The 20,792-nt window shown below is 43.6% G+C and overlaps 1 protein-coding gene across 5 annotated transcripts in view; it reads right to left on the bottom strand.

The window, feature by feature from the left end:
- Nucleotides 1-20,792, bottom strand: part of Cep135 (centrosomal protein 135) — a 57,814-nt gene continuing 37,022 nt past the window's right edge. For 3 of the 5 annotated variants that reach the window (NM_199032.3, XM_006535028.3, XM_006535027.3), the window contains 11 exons: nucleotides 15,687-15,802; nucleotides 15,460-15,614; nucleotides 14,987-15,042; nucleotides 14,140-14,308; nucleotides 12,684-12,794; nucleotides 12,130-12,315; nucleotides 9,396-9,605; nucleotides 8,201-8,403; nucleotides 7,441-7,545; nucleotides 5,472-5,585; nucleotides 1-1,835 (listed from right to left, as the gene is read on the bottom strand). In NM_199032.3, coding sequence (NP_950197.1) covers nucleotides 5,483-5,585; nucleotides 7,441-7,545; nucleotides 8,201-8,403; nucleotides 9,396-9,605; nucleotides 12,130-12,315; nucleotides 12,684-12,794; nucleotides 14,140-14,308; nucleotides 14,987-15,042; nucleotides 15,460-15,614; nucleotides 15,687-15,802 — 1,414 coding nt within the window. In that variant the 3' untranslated portion in view covers nucleotides 1-1,835; nucleotides 5,472-5,482. Of the gene's footprint in view, nucleotides 1,836-5,471; nucleotides 5,586-6,170; nucleotides 6,707-7,440; nucleotides 7,546-7,957; nucleotides 8,404-9,395; nucleotides 9,606-12,129; nucleotides 12,316-12,683; nucleotides 12,795-14,139; nucleotides 14,309-14,986; nucleotides 15,043-15,459; nucleotides 15,615-15,686; nucleotides 15,803-20,792 lie in introns of those variants that run through there. The other 2 variants (XR_389278.4, XM_006535025.4) reach the window with 2 other exon arrangements.

Below are 20,792 nucleotides of genomic sequence, written 5' to 3'. Positions count from 1 at the left end.
TGACATTGTAAATGGTCCTTTTTATTCATATTTTGCTATAAAACATGAATTTACTCAAAGGAGATAGAATGAATAAATTATACACATAGTGGGAGAGTAAGTCGCCCTGTACTCAACTATGCAGCAAATTATTGCAAAGGGAACATCCTGACCACATAAGGCACACTAGTTACCTGGATGTCTACCCACCCTCAGGGACGTTCACAGAGAGCAACTTGCTTTAAGCCAAGAGGAAACAAAGCGGGTTGCTCCCAGCTGACTCGCTGGCCTGCGCTGACTTTTAAGTTCTTTCTCAACCATAATGAAATCTAGTTATAAAAGAGGGGTTTCTTCAAACGCGAACAGTTGGTACATGATTAGTATTGGTGTCGACATTTTATTTTGTATGTCTACTCTTTTCTAAGGCTGAGCATACACCTCAATTCTTCAGAGTTACACAACCTTGAAAGGGAAGTTATAAAAAGGTGTTTTCAATTTATACGGCACAGGGATGGTGTTGACATACTATTCGGAAAGACTGGGGATATTAGATAGGATTTGGAGCCACAAATAGGTATTATCAGATGCATATTGGACTTTTAACAAAACACTTTTCTATATTTACTTTATATACTTTCATATTCTGAAATTTTAGACTAGTACACTGAAGAATTTAGTTAGTAAAAAAAATTTTCATTTGATTATTTTACAAAACTCTGAATTATTTTAACTTAATTCTTAAAAAAAATGTGTCATGTGGAGAGCGCATAGGACAGCCCAAATAAGGCCCACATAGATAAAAGTGTCTCCCACTGCCGCCCTTCCTGCTTGCACTATCACACACGGCGATAACTATTTTATCCAGATGAGATCACTAGGCACATTTATTTCCTCTATAGCCAGGAAAATGTTTTTCAAAGTTGATGAAAATGTAAGTAATTTGCAAACAGATAGCTGAGTTTATTGACCTCCAGTAGGTCTGAACTTTCAGAAATAGCAAAAAACACCTCAGGGGGGAAAATTGGTATCAGTTGAATTTTTGGTTTTAGAAAATGTAGTCTGAATGAGAAATGTATCCCACAGACAGACCCAGAGACTTGAACACTTGGCCCCAGGTGTGTGGGGGTGCTGTTTGAGGAGGTCTAAGAGGTGCAGATTTACTGGAGCAAGTGCGTCCCTGGGGGGAGGGCTTTCGGAGTACACAGCTTCCCCTACTTCCTGGCCACTCTAGGCTCTGTGTGGTGAGCTCGCTGTCAGCCGCTCGGCTTCCCTGAGGGAGTCCTAACTCTCTGGAAACAGAAGCTCACATAAACTCTTTCTTTACTTTTAAAATAAAAAGAGTTCTATTAGACTAGATTTAGATAGACTCCCCTGTGTGATAGACAGCACACGTGGACTGATGTCACACTTACGGAACAGCATCAAATGGATCATTTTCTGAATTCATCATGCTATGGGCTATAAACACAGGCACGAAACCTAAATAGTGCAAGAATCCTTCCATGCATATATTATGGTTCACTAAGGCACAGATTATTAAAGCATAATGTGAGCATGTTAAAGCAATTCACAGTATAAACACATTGTAAGGAGTAATTTTAGTTGGGAATAATAAAAATTCACATATCACATCAGTTAAGCTATTAATACATATTTTGTTTTTTCACATATGAAAATATACATATAAGGCTCTTTTAAAACTAAACATTTTTACATAAATATCCACTGATTTAAATAAAGGTTGACAGAGGTAGAATTTGTGTCAGTGTTCATGATTTGCAGGAACAAGAACTTCAAATATCTCATTACTCTGTGTTCTTAAAAAATCCACGCAGAAACTCACTGAAAACCATAATCTGAAAGGTAAGTGAGGACAAAAATTAGTCACTCAATACATTAATAAAAACTTAAATTCTATAGTTTTCCGTTACAGTCTCTAACAAGAGCTTGTTTTCCAAGGCTCATCATCTGTAAGAAGCATCGTTCTACTTCTTGAGGAACAGCTGGACACGCGAAGGGAGAGGCAGTAAGAACAGGATTTGGTTTGCTGAGTCACAGGTTCTCTCAGTGAGCTCCCGTGATGCTGTGGTTGAAAAAGACAAACATTTGGTCTCCTCTTCCCCTTGAGCCTGGCAAAGGCTCCCAAAGTACTTGTGCAGTGAGCAACTGGCAGTGCTAATGGCTGAAGGCTGTGGAGAAGGGGCTGCTCACCAGGCCGGCGGCATTGGGTAGAGGAGGCAGGCCAAGGGTCAGTTATCAATGCTAATGACATATCAATGCTAATGACGTATTATGCCATGTACTGAAGCCTCTGTAAGGCCCAAGTAGACCAGGGTTGGAGACCTTCCAGAGAACGGAACCCTGGAAGTCGTGCACACACACCCTGCACCTTGTGCGTGTTTGGCCATTCACGGGTGTCTTTGGTAGTAACTGGGTGACCATAAGCAAAGCATAAGCACCTAGCAAATTCAATCAAACCTGGGGAGAGATCCATGCGGCACGGATCCTGGGTTTAAGAGCAGGAAGGTCAGAAGCAGTTACCCGGAACTGTAACTGGCGCCCACACGGGGAGGAGTCGTGACCCTCTCTCTCACCAATGGGATCTGACATGGTCTTCAAGGAGAACAGTTTAAGGAATAGAGTTACATTACAGGACACCTAGTTGGTGTGTGGCAGAGAATTAACTGTCGGAAGGGTTCTGTTGACTTCATGACAGTTTTTTCCCTATTTCTTGTGGTGTTAATAAAAACATAATAAAAAATAAAACTAGGTTATCCATTTTTACTATTAGAGAGACACTTATCTGAGAAACGATTTTATGTGCATGTAATTTGTGTCTCAGTGCTCACTGGAGAAATCCTTTAACATTCAATTTAGTGATATTACCCAAGAAACTTCTACAAAGAGGGATCACTGGCTAGTAAATGCACTGTGATACTTTGAGAATCAATTGTCAATTATTACAAAATTGTAAGTTGTGAATTGTTAACAGTTGTAACAGTTTGTGATGCACCTAGAGTAGGAGGGTTACAATGATAACCACCGTAAGAGCTGGTGGAGCGAGGATAGCCAGAGCTTACAGCAGTGCCAGTGGCTCAGAAACAGTAGAGCTCTGTGGAACATGGGCTGCAGAGGTGGGCTAGTGGGTAAAGAGCTCGAGCAGGGGAATGCAAGGAAGGATGGATTTCAGGGACTTGCTGGCCAACCCATCTAACTGACAGGAAGAGCCCCACTTGAGAGGGTAAGGTGGAGCTTGACAGAGGCCATCCAGCACTGAGTTCACACACAGGCGAGCACATCACACACACACACACACACACACACACACACACACACACACACACATACACACTACAAAGACATTTACTATGAGACACCGGGAACCAAACCAGGAGGCCTGTTGATGCTCGGTGAGCAGTCTACACAGTGGAATGTCCCCAGACGTTGTCAGTGGCTCTTATGAGGTCCAAGAATCCCGAGTCCCAAAGAACTTTTTAGGGGATCTACAAAGTCAAGACACCCCCCCTTTCCCACAACACCAATGAATCACTTGTCATTTCACTTCCTGTTCTTTCTCATGGGTTACAGCTGACTCTTGTAGAGGCTACCTGATGTGAGAGGCCAGCAAGTAGGACTTTTAGATGTGCAAGCCATGGGGAGATCATAGCCTAGCCACCCAGCTTTGCTCGTGAAGATAAGCGGCTGTCCTGGACCATCTGTAAGGCTGGATGATGCTCCAGTAAAGGTGAACGTTATGTGGAGAGGCAGGGGCTGTTGGTCCCACATTCTACTCGGCCAACCACAGAGCTAAGCCATCGACAGTCAGGAATGGAAATGTGTTTGGCACCTTGTTCTGAGGCACTGCAACCAAAGGTAAACCTAAGCACCCTCAAAACAACCCCGTACCCGACTGGGTGTAGGGCGCAGTGACTCAGGTGACAGGAAAATAAACATTTTAAGAACATAAACATTCATGCAAAAAGCAGCCATCAGCCATCATTAGAGCGGGCCCTAGACACTGGCCTCAGGATGTGAAGGCACAGAGTAGCCCTTGTTTGTGATGGGACTTGGAGCCTCTGAGGGAATGCTAATTATCTTCTACACACAGTGATGCTATTAAAAGAGGCAAAGAAATGCATCACGTTGAAGAAACTGACTCAACCATTTCTGTCAGTGAGTGAGTCTGCATTCCTAAGTAACTATCTGTCAAAGCCAGGGTCTGACTCAGGCTTCTTTCCTATCTCCAAGGAATTGGTCCATTTCTTCAACTCTACGTCGGCCAGAGGCATCCTGCCATCAACTCTTTGGGAACAGATCCTCATGTCTATGGAAGCTTGGAAATAAGTGATGTCAGCAACTTCAATCCTGAATCTATCTGCAGGGCACTCTTCCCAACAGCCAGGGAGACGCCTGTCAACCGCAGAGTGTGAACTAATGGTTTAAGTACACGTCAGGATACTCCACTATGCAGTGGTAACAACCATCCAAAGGCCCGCATATGGCTGGACCTCACAAATGCACCACAGATAAGAAGAAGCCAGAAATGTACAATTTTACTGATAAAACCCCAAAACAAAGGAGAAAGAATCCATGCTTTAACGGTTAGGAGAGCCTGAGAGCAGAGTTTGCGCCTATGCTTTCTGTGTCTGGGTGCACGCCAACTAGATGTGTCAATGTAGTCCCAGTGAGCTATGCACCCTTGATATGGCACCTTCTCTTGACTGTCTGCCTGTTGTAGGCAGGGTCTCATGTAGCCTAGGTGGGCCTAACTTACAGTGCAGCTAAGGGTGACTTTGAACTCCTGACCTTCCTGGCTCCACCTCCTAAGAGCTGAGACGAGTTTTCTGAACTCATGTTGGGATCTACTGCAAACTCTTACTACTCTTCCTGTGTCTGGCTCCCTAGTGGTGCTGTGAGGCAGATCCACTACAGACAGTCTTTCACTCAGCCTCTTTGTATGCACCCTACACTAAGGACGGATGGGTTTGAGTCTACATCTGCATGTGATGTCACCTTCACATAGTTTGTTTGCCCCGTCCTAACTTTCGAAACTTTCTCCCACACTGTTCCCTGCAGCCCGCCATCCCTGCCACACTGCGCGCTCTGCACACTGAAGCTGGTTAATACCGTCCTGTGACATCTCATATTTCTTAGCAAGCGCTGATTCCCCCACTCCTCTGCAGTGCTAAAAGTGAGCCCAGGGCTCCTGCGTGCTCCCCGAGTGCTCCTCCACAGACCCATACTCCTAGCCCTTCCTGTTCTGTTTAGATAAGGTTAACACACAGTGAAATGCAGAGCACATGTGCAGCTGATGCACATCAACTGCACATAGCATGTGACTATGACATGCCACCAACACACAGGACATGTCCATTGCTCCAGGCAGTCCCTGGGAACACCTTTCCAAGCCACCTCTCTTTCCCTGACAGGGCAATTCCAAAATTTTTACAACTACAGGTTATCTTTACCTGTCCTTGGTACCCGGTACATACCTTCCTGGTAACTATGCATTTATATGATCAGGAGTCTGTACAGGAGATTTCAGAGTAGAGCTCAGAGGTGATGTAGGAAGACCAAGTCGGCGCATCTCTTGGATTGCTCGCTCTCTGTAAGTGAAGATTATATGCTGTAAGAACCAGGAGAACCTAACATGTGGCTATTGGGGTTATTAGTCCACTACAGAACACCTGCTAGTGCAATCTATGTTTCTACCACCTTTATTTTATTTTAGTTGGCTTCATCTTTGAAATGGGGCCTTACTGTGTTACCCAGGCTACCCTGGATTTAGGGGCTCAAGGGATTCTCTTGCCTTGGTCTTCCCAAGCAGCTGGAACTACAAGGGGGTAGGATGCCTGGCCTAGCCTTATATACTTTAGCCAAATCTGCAGGATTAAAAAAAAAAGGTTGATTCACTATATTTCCTGTGTATGAGTGCTTTGCCTGCAGGCAGATGTCTGCACAACACATGTGCCTGGTGACTGTAAAAGGCAGAGGAGAGTTAGTTATGGACGGCCGTGAACCACTGTGGAGGTACCAGGTCCTGGGGAAATGCAGCCAGTGCTCTTAACCAATGGGCCATCTCTCCAGCCCTAATTTGTAGTTGTTTTCATGAATATGTAAAATATTTCAATTAAAAGAATATATATTAGAAGAAATTATTCAAAGCAATTATGCTATAGCTATATCAGAACATTAGGGCATTAACAAATAACATTTAAAAACATAACAATCACAATGATATTTTAATGATAGTTTTAAAAAGTTAGGATACCAAGTATACATTCAGAAATATACAAATCCCCATTAAGCCAGCAGGGTGGCATGTGCCTGTAATGCCATGGCTGGCGTGTGCCTGTAATGCCAGTACTTGGGGGGTGGGGGGCAAGGCCTGAGGAGAGAGAGCTTGTCTCAAAAAATCAAACCAAAGCAAACAAAAACCAAAACCAATACACAACTAGATGTTAAACTCAAAATATGAATAGTGATGCTGGGGGCACTCACTTTCTTCTTTAAGCTTTAACCGCGTATATAACGTGCGGCTTCCTGGCCGTTTCTACATCTTGTTCGGTGTTTGGTGCAGTTGAGCACGTCTGCTTCCTGCCTTGTCCTTTCCTGGTTCCGCTTCTACCTCCACAGCCATCTCCTATTCGTCACTGGACCCTCAGCTTCTGCCCAGCCTCACATCTGTGCTGTTCTCTGGGCTTGCTCTATCAGGTCCTTCCTGATTCTAGGCAAAGAGAAGTTCAACTTCTAGTCTCCTCTACCCCAGCAGTCACACACTTCTTCTAGAGACAGGCTTTTGCTATGAAGGGCAGGCTGTTCTCAAGCTCACCAGCTTTCTGTCTCACCCTACTGAGTTTGAAGACTACAGGGGAGCACCATCATGACTGCACACACTGTGTGTGTGTGTGTGTGTGTGTGTGTGTGTGTGTGTGAACTCAAAGACAGTTTTTTACACACCCACGTCTGAAGCAATCCTCAGTCACTTATACCTCACTAATGTCGCTGTCACTGTTGTCCAGGTCCTGAGAACAGTGCTCCCACACTGCACACTTCCCTCCTCTGCCCTTCTCTCTCACCTTTCTCTGCATATGCACTTAGCCTTCTCTGTGCCTCTAATCTCCCAAACTTCAAAGACAAAGGAGCCCACTCTCTCCATCACACTCCCAGTGTCACACTGTGCCTCCCAGTGCCAGGAGTGTCAGTGCTGGTTGTCCCCTCAGAGGCCCCCAGGCTGCCCTTTCCTTCAGTTACTCAGTATTCAGCTTCTCTTCGCAGTACAGATGCTCCAACCTTTTTTTTCAATGTTATGGAGTCCCTTGCTCTAGCAGGAAGTGCCTAAGAAATGTAGCTTACAGATTAATACTAAAGCAGTTTGCTGTTTGCAAGCCGTATGAAGTACTCTTTGAGTAGCATAGAAGATATGCAGAAATGCTGTGTATTGCTACAGAACTGTCTTACCGTTCGTACTTCTCGTTTGACATCTGCCTCTTCAGATTATCATAATCTGTCTGCAACTGTGTCACTTTAGTTCGAAGCATGGAGGTTTCTCGGCTTTGGGTAGTCCTTAAAAACAAATGTATAGATCTTAGAAATAGAAAAACGAATGACCTCTTTTGTAGAATCAAGTGCAGATACAAATGGGTTGATTCCTAAGAACAGACAAGGATCACAGCTTTTCAACAGGGGCTCTCTCCAAACCAGAGCTTCTGCACAGTCATGAGCTAGCAACACAGGATGCAACACAGGTTCCTTGGTTCTTCCTTGCCTCTTGCCTCAACTTCCCTAGCCCTGTACAAAGCCCATTTTTCTGCATGCTCGCAAGTCCAGGCTCTTCTCTTCTGGGATGATGTCATCACCAGTCCCCTTGATGGTGATGAACAACGCACTTGAGAACCAAATCTCCCCCGCTCCAAGCCTTTCCTGTCTACAGCCACCTCATCTGGACACGCCTCCCCTCAGCAAAGCCTTTACTCACTCCTCAGACTCAGGTCCTCCCCTGAAGCTCACTCTTCCCGGCTCGATCCCACGCCCTGCCTTGGGGATGAAGATGTGTACGTCTACGGCTTCAAACCCCATGTCTCCTGAGTGACTCCTCTGGATGTCCAGACGCAGCAGTTAGGAGAGTCAGGGACCGTGGGTTTCCAATGCCCTCGCTACCTGGAAAGTTGAAACTACTTTGTCAAAGACACTTCCCCACACACTGCTCAGCGACACTCACAGTTTGCTTTCTGAGAGATTTAGCTTCTCCTTCAGCAGCTGGATTTCTGTGTCCTTCTCGTGGGAGGTTAAATGGGACTGGAACTCTTTATCTCTGTTTGTAGCTAACAACGACTCAAGGTTTTTAATTGTCTGTCTCTCATTCGTCAGCTGTTTTTTTAATAGTTCTGATTCTGATTTTACATTCTCTAATTCTGCTACCGCCTACAGAAAAAACAAAGATTAATTCAGCAAAAGTTTAGGCTTAGTCTGAAAAATTCTTTATCTTACAATATAACAGCGATTGTTGAAGACTTTAAAACATTTTTTTTTAGTTGTAAGAAAATCATTGTGATTTAAAGTCCCCTTGGCTTTAAGGCGTACTCTGCCTCTCCGATGATGACCAGCCATCTCCCTCATCATGAGAGGGTAAGGATATGATAAGCCTCCCGCCCCATCAGCCATGAGTCCATGCTCTCTGCAGCATGCCAGTTCTCTGGCCACAGTCAAGCAAGTGCTATAACTTCTCAATGCACGACTTGACAAGAGAAACCAAAGCCATGCTCACACGAGAGCACACACCAGGCCAGTCAAAGTCTCAGCTTGGGGATGGGCAAGTTCAGTAAAGAAGGCTTAATTAATAATGTAAATGCCGTGAGATTTCATTATTAAAAAATTCAAGTTAGAAAACTGTTTAATCTTTAAACCAAAATTTAATTTTAAATAAAAAAAGAATGTAGTTGGGCAGTGGTGGCGCATGCCTTTGATCCCAGCACTCGGGAGGCAGAGGCAGGAGGATTTCTGAGTTCGAGGCCAGCCTGGTCTACAAAGTGAGTTCCAGGACAGCTAGGGACACACAGAGAAACCCTGTCTTGAAAAACAAAAACAAAAACAAAAACAAAAAGACTGTATATTCCTGATCTACACCTAGAAAATGCCTAACTTCTTAAGTACCATCTATTCCGAACCCAATTTTATCTGCTTTTTCTTTTCTTGCAGTGCTGAGACCAAATCCAGTGTGTCTCACAGGAAGGCAAGGACTCCCGGCTCAGCTACCCCCATCTCATTCTCATGCTCCCTAGAGTTTGACCTCAGCAGCCAGGCGGTCAAACCCAGTCATCAAAAACTTGCAGTCAAAGGGAACAAACGGAACACTCAAAAAGAGAACGTGAAGTCAGGCCGTGAGTGAGCGCCCACCAATGCATCTCAGCGCCTACCCGCTCCAGCTCTAGGCTTTTGGAATTCAGCTGCTGGGTCATGACGTCTTTGCCTGAGTCGAGCTTGATGCACAGTTCTCGGAGAGACGACACGTCACCTAACATGGTGGCTTTCTCGCTCTCATGACGTCGCAGCTCCTCTTCTAACTGAGACATGGCCTTAGCCATTGACGAGATCTGAGACTCGTATGCGTGATGTGCATTGATGTGCTGAGAACACAAAGCCAAACATGAGTAACTCAGTCACTCAAAGTGCAAGCCTTCAAAGACAGCTTCTGGGATTTGTGTAGCTACAGACTTACGTCAGAAAACCAAGTGCCAATTCTTGCATATGCTAAAGCATTCTCAGGAAGTAATGTGCTATTTTAAGACAGCCAAAGAGGGAGTTAATGTATAAAAGGAATGGCATATAATTATTAATCATAATAACTAAATATCTCAGGTATATATTTAGAAGATACAAAGATGAAAATTATACTGAAGTGTTGTGAATGAGTGCTTTTAAGTTTTTTCCTTATAATATTGTTTTTCTCATCATATAGTAACATATAATATAAAAATATATTTATATAATTTCTTTTAAATTCTAAATTTCAAAAGTAGGGTTTATTTTAATACTAAATACCTAAAGTTATATTTAAATTTAGTCTAGTTTCATTGGTTAACTTTGTAAGATTTAATGATTTTTGAAATAATGAGCAAAATTTGAAATACTCATCAAGGACTTTCCCAAAATAACACACATTTTAAACTTCTTGTTATTTAAAATTTATGTGATAACTATGAATTTATATGAAATCTACTTTGGGGTTTCAGGAAGATAGCCACGCTTAAAAAGCAAAATGACTTTAACAGAGTTCACAGAAATCAATCAATTAAAAACCAGCAATATTTGCAAGCAGGCTTATGAGCTATCACAACTACAGAAAAGTAAATGCTTGCATGTTCCACTCACTGGCAGGACGCCCTCCTAGCATGCATGAGTACCCAACCTCAGCACGACAAAAACAGACAAAGCGAAACAAAAAACCTACACAAACTCATTCTATACAGCACACAAGAATATTGGCAATAATAAGGAATAAAACTATAAGGAACCATTCCTCTAACAAAGAATTTGTAGTTACTCTGGAGTTTGGAAGCCTGCCTGCCATTACAGATGCTGCTAACTTGAGTGTGCTGTTTGACTGAGTGATGTCCTCCACAGGCTCTGGTGGCTGAATCCTCTGGTCTCCAGTTGGTGGCACTCTTGGAGAGGCTATGGAAATTTTGGGACATGGAAGCTTGCTGGAGGAAGTGTGTCACTGGGGATGGCCTTAGGGAGTTTGTAGCCCTGCCCACCCCTGGCTTACTCTGCTTTCTGTGTGAGTGACCTCAGCTTCCTGTTGTGCCCCTGCTGCCCTGTCGCCTCAGCCCCTGTTATGGACCTGGGAATCGCAGTGAACTCTTTCTTCCCTAAGTCCCTTTGGCCATGGTGCTTTATCACAGCAAGAGAACTCACTGAGAACAATGAGGAGCATCATTTCCCCTTCAGATCTGGACACTAGAGCCAATAGTACTTTAAAAAAATATTTTCTCCTTAACCTTATGTGTTATGGGTATTTTGCCAGCAAATCTTTAAGACAATCCAGGCTTTCCCCACCACACCCCTAAAACCATTTCTAGTTTCTGCTCATTACTCCATTGTGAGACTTCTATGCTTTCCAATGTTTGTTACAGCTCTGACCCCCTTCTTGATCCCCAAGTCTGAATTGGTGTACTGGAGCTGTGGCAGCAACAGACATTTCCTCTTCACAGCTCCGGGGGTGAGAGATGCAGATGTCAGGGGGCAGCAAGGCGGGTTCCCTCTGGAGATGCTGGAGCACAACCCGCTCCAGCCTGTATCTGAGGTTCCAAAGTCAGCATGAAGCGACTGTCAGCAGTGTCTGCCTCTGGTCTGCGATATGTCTTTGCTTGTTAAATCGTCCTCATTTTATAAGGGTTAGTCTTACGCATGGCCCCATTTTACTTGGTTATATCTGCAAAGATATTACTGCAAAATAATAGTCTAATAGTGTGTGTATACACACACACATATATGTATATATATATATATATATATATATGCACACACACACACACACATATATATACATACTAAACTTATACCAAGTTGAAATTTATACCAAGAAAACAAATAGGCAATCTAATTATATCAAACTGTGAGTCCTTATTAATTTAACTGAACTTAAAACTATATTAATAAAATTTTTATTCAACTGTTATTATGATGAAAGCTTATTGATGTCTAAATGCTCAACTCCTGAGCCATTTCTCTGGCCCACTGCTAGTCCTTTTGCCCAGCACCCATGAAAGCAAATAGCTCACCATGTCAGTAGGAACAGGACTCTCAATATCCCAAATGTGGACGTAAATAAACTTCACTGAAAGGTGAACAGCTAGAGCACATTTGAATGCGTTATTATGCAGCCTTGGAAAAGGACAAAAGGTGACTTAAGACAGACACACTTGAGAGTGAATGAGCCTGGGGAAGATGGAAGTACCCCACAAGCTGAAGATTAGCACACTGTTAAGAATGTACATAATGCATAGGACCACACACTTATAAGTGGCCAAACGGCAAACCTTCTGCCACCCGTCTCTTACTATTGTGAAAAGGGACCGGGCACCTGCTAGAGCATGGCAGTGGCAGAGCGTTCCTACCCGGCCCCTTTCCTGGACAGCGCAGCCTCACCTCCTGGATCTCCTTCTCCAGGAGGTCCACTCGTTCCCGCAGATGCCTTCTCTCTGTGTCGATAGACAGCAGCTCCAGGCGGACTGAGCTGTTCTCCCCTTCCGCTTGCTGAGCCTTGACCTCCCAGTCCTCAGCACGGCTGTGGAGCATCTGGAATCTATCCAGCAAGTCTTTGTTTTCTTTTTCCTTGTTTAAGAGCAATTACATTATTTCTAAGTCAGTACTGTCAATGGAACATCTATATCACACAAACTCTCTCTCTCTCCCTTGCTCTCTCTCTCTCTCTCTCACACACACACACACACACACACACACACACACACACACACACACAGTGGTAACACTGGAAGCTGCTTGAATTTAGGAAACATAGCATGCATATAGGTTATCCTAAGATAAACGGAGAAATATAAAGTTAGTAGGAAAGACTCCTACTCTCAAATATCTAATATCTAATCTCAAAGGCGCAATATTTAAGGCTGGAGGCAGAATTAAAGATACAAGAGAATTCTTAGAAAGCCGGTCTTAAGTGCAAGCTAAACAATGTTTCTCACCTTGGCGGCCATCAGGCTCTCCCACCGCGACACCTCAGTGATGTACTTATGGACTCTGCTCTTCATCTCTTCTTTTTCTTGCACTGCTGCTTCCAGCTCCAGTGAGATCTCCTGAAAGCCGCAGAGCAGAGAGACAGTCAGGCCGCAGTCACATGCACACAGCAGAGCAGAGAGCCGGTCAGGCTGTAGTCATGAGCACACAGCTCCTTTGGAACTGAACAAGAAAAGTGTGGGGAACCTCTACTGTGTTATTTTTTTCATGGCTGGCCTTGGTGTGTGTGTGTGTGTGTGCGTGCGTGTGCGTGCGTGCGTGCGTGTGCGTGTGCGTGTGTGTGTGTGTGCAGTGAACGCATATATACATAGGCGCAAAAGCTGATGTCAGAGACACGGAGCAGAGGAGGATGCCAGATCTGGGGCTCTCGGCCCCCCACCCCTTTCTCCAGAGACAGACCTTTCACTGAGAGCGACGCTCCCCATTTCAGCAAGGCTGACTGACCAACAAGCTCCCAGGATCTGCTAGTCTATAACCCCAACTCTGGGGTCACAGGCAGTCATGCCAGCCCTTTTACATAGGTGCTGGGGATTTGAAGTCAGAATATCTTACTTCATTTTACAGCAAGCACCCTTACCCACTGAGCCATCTCCCTAGTCCAGATCTTGACTTTTTAGCAAACTTTGACAAAAAACTCCCATGACAGTTCTGACCTTGTATTTGATTTTACATCAGGGCCAGTTAGCTGGTATTAGAAAGCTGATATAACTACAATATGGTTGATACTAAATAATACTGAAAGTAATTTTTATATTACATAAAAGAAATCATCAGTCTCCATAGCATAATTCTGTAATAAACCAATACAAACAAAACTTTACAACATCTGCCATTTAAAATATCCTTATTTGTTTACAGATACGTCTCTAAGAGAATGGAAGTAAGCGCAAGTTGTTAAACCTGTCATGGTCCTTTTACATAAAAGAGGTGCCTAAGACTGATGCTGTGTCCTACCCCACCCCAACAAAAGCCATGCTCCTTAGCAGAAAAAACTAAACAGTATCAGGCCTGGTAACACACCTGCCATCCCCACACTTGGGAGGTGACAGAAGAGGATCAGGATTAGCATCCTTTGGCTACATAGGGAGTTCAAGGCCAGCTGGGACCACATGTGACCCTGGGTCCAAACAAACAAACAAACAAACAAATAAGCAAACAAACCAACTCCTAGGAAGGAAGTTCAACTCCAGATGGAAAGAAGACTGTCCTGCGCTGCGCTGAGCAGGCCGCTGTGCTGTGCTGGCTGTATTCTGAGAACTACCTTGGCTGATGCCGACAGACAGCATTCCCTCAAGGAGTTACCCTGCTTACCTTCAACACTGTTGCATTTTTGAAGAATGTATTTAGAAGTTTAATACTTAGCAAAAAAGTAAGTTCATGAAAAATCTCTGCCTGGTTTTATACCTGATTTTCTCTCGCCATTGTGGCCAGGTCATCTTGTAACCTTCTATTTTCCTTAAAAGAGATCTCTCTAGATTTCCCAACATCATCAAGCTCCTTGTGAGATGCATCAAGCTGGCGCCGGAGGCTGTTTATCTCTCGGTCTCGAGTAGTCAAAGTTTCTTGTAGCTGGCTGTCAGAGAGTAGTGTAGTAGTCACAGTTATGGGAAGCTCATGTGAAGTAAGGCTGTACAGTCTCAGTAGGCGCATGAGCACAAGAGAGGCTACATGCTGCCCTTGGACACTGACTGAAAACACTCGGGGACTTTAGAGTTCTATTAATCATTATATACAAATAAAGCCACAAAATAAATATTATTATACAAGTTAAGCAAACATAACACCTTCAAGTGTTAGAAAATACAATATAAAACCACATTAAATATTTAGTGTTTACATTGCCTTTATTATATAAAACATAAAGGCATGTAGCATAAATATAATTAGTGACTTTTCTTTCTAGATAGCTTAAAATCTTTCTGGAGAATAGATACAAAATGTGGAAATTTTAAGATTGCTCAAGATAGGTTTAGTTGAAGAACAAACACAAAAGCTGGTCATTAAAGCAATCTAAGTTGAGGCAGCAGGACTTGAACAGGTGACTATGTAAGCACGAAGCACAAGCGGGTAAATGCAAAGGCAGTGCGAGCCAACAGCAGCAGGGAGCAGGTCAGAGCAGGACTAAGCAAGCAAGGCTGCCCCAGGCAAAGCTGGAACTCCATGGGACACAGAGCTCCAGACTCTGCTAAGTAGGAAGGCAGTGTTTGCTGGAAATTTCTCAGACATGGAATAACTCGCATTGGTTACTCACTTAAGTGATGTTTCATACTCTGCAACTGTGACCTTCAACTGGGCAATGACTTTTTCCTGAGAAATTACAGAAACATGAAAGATTTTAAGTCACTCCTCCAGAATTATCTTCTGCTAAGTCTGCATAACCAACCTCATTTAGGTAAGTTCAATTATATAAATTATACACAAAAGCAAACTCTAAATAAACACAGTTCTATACCCATCTAATGTCACATCTTGGCATGTCTCCACCCACCGAAGAGCTGACGTGGCTTCCTTAAAGTCTGCTTTAATGAGACCAAATCACACTCTAAGAACAGATAAAATCCCATGTAAAGACTCCAATTAGTAGGACAGGAGGAAATCTAGCTATGTCACAGACAGAGCTGTGGGTCTCAGGAATTCCTCAAGGGTTGTAAGAACTGCGTATTTCACGTGGAGACTAACCAGGCTCTCCTGCTGAGAAGCCAAGAACATGGGGCGGATACATACTTTACTAAGGAGGCTTTCCTGCAGGTTGGCGATCTTTTCTGTCTTCTCATCCACAGTCTCCTGGAGAAAGTCCTTTTCTTTGTCCATCACTCCAATGGTCTTCTTCATGGCGTGAGTCTCTTCGCTCTGCACCGTCATCCTGTGGCTGAGATTCTCTACGGAGGAGAAGAGTATGTGTAAGGTAGGGGCAATTTATGTTAGCAAAAGAAAAATTTCAAAGGGCTCACCTAGTTTTTGCTCCAGCATTTTAATTTGCTCTTGGGCTGATTCAAGTTCACCTCTTTTTATGGAAAGTCGGTGCTGACAGTCATCAAGTGAGCGCTGTAGCTGCTCACTGACGATCCTAAAGCGGTGGGCAGAAACACATGGCATCCTTTATCTCTCACAGACATAGCTTTGTTAAATGAGTGCTCTTAAAATAGTTTGATTTCTTGTAAGTTCCTTTTATTTCTTATTATAAAGCTCTTCCAGTCTAATCAACAGCTTTTATTATACAATATCACTCCTGCTGTCTACCATTCTTTCCCAAAATGCTTTCATCTCCCTAAAAATGATATGGTATAAAAATGAAATTAATCGTATATTCTCTTCCAGAAGATTTTTGGTAGTTTTAAAGTTCTCCTCAGTTCCCTAACATCAACCCCCTTTTCCTCAAAATCTACGTCTGAGAGCAGAGTCACAGCCCTGTTTTAATGGCATGGCTGGCACTCCAGACTCTCCAGAAGTCCTCACCATCCAGGCCATGTGAGCTTGGAAGTTTGCTTCTTATTTTGGCTCTCTGAGTGGCAGGTGACTGTAGGTCACGTGATGGGAAGCATTTCTTACAGTGTGATGGGATAACAACAAAGGCTGGTTTCAGGATGTCAGGGGCAGGACTCATGGCTGCTTAAGCTGTCGATGGGAAACCCTGTCTCTAGTGTCTTTTACTAGTTGGAAGTAACTGCTCATTTTCAGCAGTAGCATCCTGAAAGCTGTCACAAGACATCTTGGCTGTCATAGTCACAGGCTTCTGGATGCTTCTATCTCTGAGCAGGAAGCGTTTACCCTGTCTGAATGGCTGAAAAGGCCACTCTCCCCTCAGTTAGTTGGGAATAACTTCCTTTGGGTTTCCTTTGAGGATAAGACACTGAAGAAGATACTAACCAGAGCTTGACTCAGAAATGCCTACTGAGCAAGGTCTAGTTCCCAAAACAATAATTAAAGTGGGGGCATTCCTATAGAAATAAGTTCTGAGGGATACTGGGGCATTCTGACAACAAAACACTAACATAGAGTTCTCACAGCGAGCAGATGAAGACAGAGGCAGGCAGAGCTGGACTGATTTCTTAGAACTGTACAAGGAACCAAACCAAGTCAGAAAGAGGCCAGGCTCAGGTGATTTTACTCCAGAAAAGCATCTGCAGTCCAAGTGGGTGCTCCTGAAACCTAGAGCCATGGTGTGTAGGGATAGCTAAGGGGAAGGGACTGTGCACACCTTAGTTCATGTATGTCCCTGGAGGACTTTTGTTACAACTATGATCCCAAGTTTAGTGAAACAATTTGCTTGTCTGGGATCACAAACTATCAGGGCAAAGGCATATCTATATACATATCTGTGTTTTCTGATGGTCTTGGGCAACCCACGTAAAAAGGTCACTCAACTCCCTCAAGTTGAGAATCACTGTGCTACCTGGACAGGAAAAATGGAATGACTAATAGAGGACTTACTGAAAGGCAATGGCTGGCATTGCTTAAAACTCTAGGCAGAACTATGTCTCCTTTGCACGTAGCTTTATAAATGGTGTGATATGCTGTTGGGGGTGGAGCTGATGAAGGCACAGAGGACAACATCTGGACTGACAGGAAGGAAGCCCTATCAAAGGCTTTGCCTCTTCTATCCCAGTGTGGAGAGGGCATGGGCAACAGAAAAGTCTGACTGAGTACTGCTGCCCAGAGACTTCCTAGCAGGAGCGGGGAGGGAGGCTCATGGCTGGGCTGCCACCTTACTGTCTCTAAATGGAAAGGAAACTTTGAAAACCAAGTCTTCAGTAAAAAACAAATCAGTTTCTTAGCTTTAAAAGTTACAGAAGAAAGAAATGATTTCCCACCAGAAAAGAAAAAAAAAAGTGAAACTGAACTTCATTCTGTCTCCACCTCCATCCGACTGACCCTACGCCCGGCTCAAATCCTCCCTCAGCTTCAAAGTCCATAGTCATATTACACTACAATGGCTATGCACACTCTCATCTTTTGGGGTAAAATGAATTATTTCCTTTCATTACAGGGTATATCGAAAACATCTTAAAAACATCTCTTAAAGGTCCTTTCATTCATAATAAATGTTTCATGTTCTAAAATGAAGTTCCACCCAAGAGAGATAAGTTTGGAAATTTGACGACCTGTTAGAGGAAAGCTATTGATGGGCTTTCTTGGAGCTTCTTCTATGAGCCCATGGTCCACACCCACTACTGACTGTGAAGACTAGGAATGGCGTCACATGGTGCACCAGGAAAAGGAAGAGTGATAGGAATGATTTCAACATTAGCTCCACAAGCTCAGACATTGTCATTTCATGGGAACATTCATGTTCTTATTGCTAAGAAAATATGGTAGGGACAGTTTAGGTATCCCACCCCCAAAACAGTGCTAGGTATCCCACCTCCAAATCAGTTTCAGGCAGTCCATGAATTTTCATTTCCTTATTTAAAATGATTTCTGATTCCTTAGCAAATATTTCTCAAGGGAAACTAGTTGCATATATCTGGATACATCAAACATTTCTGAATATATCTAACATCTTAAAGATTTGTTTACTTTATGTATATGAGTGGTCTATCTGAATGTACACCTGCATGCCAGAAGAGGTTATCAGATCATACTACAGATGGTTGTGAGCCACCATGTGGTTGCTGGGGACTGAACTCAGGACCTCTGGAAGAGCAGTCAGTGCTCTTAACTGATAAGCTCTCTCTCCAGCTCCTAACATTGTTAATATATACGTATGTTTCTGAATATATCTAAACAAATCCCAAGTAACTATGCTATCTATGGCATAATCACAGACCCAAGGAGAGTTCATGGCCATTTGCAGGAAACTGCTATTGCATGTTGTCATCCTAGATAAACAAGTAATGCTCTTGGCTTTAACTGATATAATGAAGACTCAGGACTATGCTACACAGGATTCTAGATGTTAAACAGGAAACACCACTTACTTGAGCAGAGAGATTTGAAGCCAAGTCTGGGCAACAGTAAAAACTCACATAAAGGTTACAGTGACTGCAAACACGGTGACAGCCCTGTTAAAGGCGCACTGACAGCAATGACAGAGATGCAGATGCCTGCCATGGGTGACTGAGAAAAGGGAGTTGTCTAACTGGGCTGGAAGCAGCTCATCCCTGAGCCAGGCTGACAAACCATCGCTGATTGCTTATTTCTTTCTAGCTACAGAGTTTTTATGTTTAAGTGAGTGAAAAAGATATTTCCACAGAAAAACATTTTACGACATAAAAATTAAATGGAATCCAAATTTTAGCATCCATAAAGAAAACTGTGATGAAACAGAACCATCACCCTCTCTCACTTGCACACTGCCTACAATGGCTTTTGCACTTCAGAAGCCAGGTTAAAGGTGCAGTGGAAACTGCATGGCCCAGTGCTGAAGTTTGCTGCCCCCGGTTCTAGAGACTGGCTAGCACGCAGAGGCGTCCAGACCCATCATCCCCGCACACAGGCCTTTCCTTCTTATCCTTGAAGGTTTGTAAACTGCTGGACCTCGTTAATTGTTGTCGTTCAAGAGAGGCAAGAGTCATTACCATTTTCAAAATGGCTATTTTCATACTGTCTTCAGATGCTACACCAAGAGACGAGACCAGAGATTTGTACAATTAGACGGTCTGTCTGATCCAGAAGGCCTGGTTGAACACCTGGATATTGGGTGGGAAAAAATGCCTAATACAGGAAGGCAAAGAGAAGACGGCCCATGACCATGAAAGGAGCAGGCATCTCCTCTCCCTGAGAATCAGCTTCATGGATCATGAAACATCATGTCTTAGAGTAACAAGAGCTCTATAAGCCACACTGAAAACGGCACGAGGCTTGGACAATGTCCTGCTTCTGCAAAGGGTTGTGTTGTGGTCTGTACTGAGTTTAGTGCCAAATTTAGGTCTGATAGATTGAACTCAAATTTTTATCAATGTTTATCAACTAAATATTGAAGACATACTAGACTTGGAGATAGGCCTCCCCCCATCATCCCCTCTCCCCCTCCCAAAACACAGAGAGAGGGGTGGGTAGAGGGAGAGAGAGGGGTAGAGGATGAGGAGAGGGAGAGAGGGGGATCGAGGGAGAGAGGAAAAGAGAGATTTGGTGATACACAGGAGAGGGAACAATTCTCACAACCCTCTCCTACTGCACAGTGACTGAATGGCACATAGCTGAAGGCAGAAACAGGCTGAACTATTAAGAGAAAATGGTGTTGGTAACAGAACAAAACCAAACCAAACTATGGCATCCACAAGAGGACACCAGCTGCTCTGTCACCCAGAGTCTTCTGTAAGGAAAAGAAACTGGTGGTATGGTTCTGATCTGAAGGAAAAGAAAAATGGCAGCTCTGGTCAGCTGGATACAAAAGCAAAGAGGGTGGACTAGCAATTCTGCAGATGAAGATGTAGCACTGTGTCTGCCTGGACTTTGGAGCTGAGGCCATACCAGATGAGGGGCAGGCTCACTCTGCCCTCCGCCACAGAATACCTGCAGACAGAGGAAGCAGGAAGGATAGAGCTGTCTCTGAGCTTTTGTAAAGCCTTCCTGATAAAGATGGTAGTAAGGCACTGAGGGAGAAAAGGTTGTTGGTAACCCTAGAGCCCCCGAGTCTCTCCCTCGGCCTTCCTCTTCCTGATTACTTCTTCTGTCACATGGTCGGAGTTTCTTATACTGTAGGTTTGTGACTCCTGGCTTTTGTATTTGGAGTCTGTGTCTTTTATTCTCACCATTTCTTTGTCCTTCTGAATTGTAGGTAAAACTCTTGAACCTGTTATTTTACCAAGTCAGTTTTCTACAGCAGCCAATCTACTGCTCAATAACCCTTCAACTGTAACTTATCAATCTATTAAAAAAATCATTATCACTACCATCCTTCCTGATTGCAACGTGTTACTGGTTCATGACTGAGTTGCATAAAGATTTTGTTGACATTCAAAGATTTCTTCCTAATTTTTTTTTTTTTTTTGGTTTTTCCAGACAGGGTTTCTCTGTATAGCCCTGGCTGTCCTGGAACTCACTTTGTAGACCAGGCTGGCCTCGAACTCAGAAATCCTTCTGCCTCTGCCTCCCGAGTGCTGGGATTAAAGGCG

Source organism: Mus musculus, chromosome 5, assembly GCF_000001635.26.
Source record: "Mus musculus strain C57BL/6J chromosome 5, GRCm38.p6 C57BL/6J".
NCBI lineage: Eukaryota > Metazoa > Chordata > Mammalia > Rodentia > Muridae > Mus > Mus musculus.
This window is presented reverse-complemented; position numbering and strand designations above follow the sequence as displayed.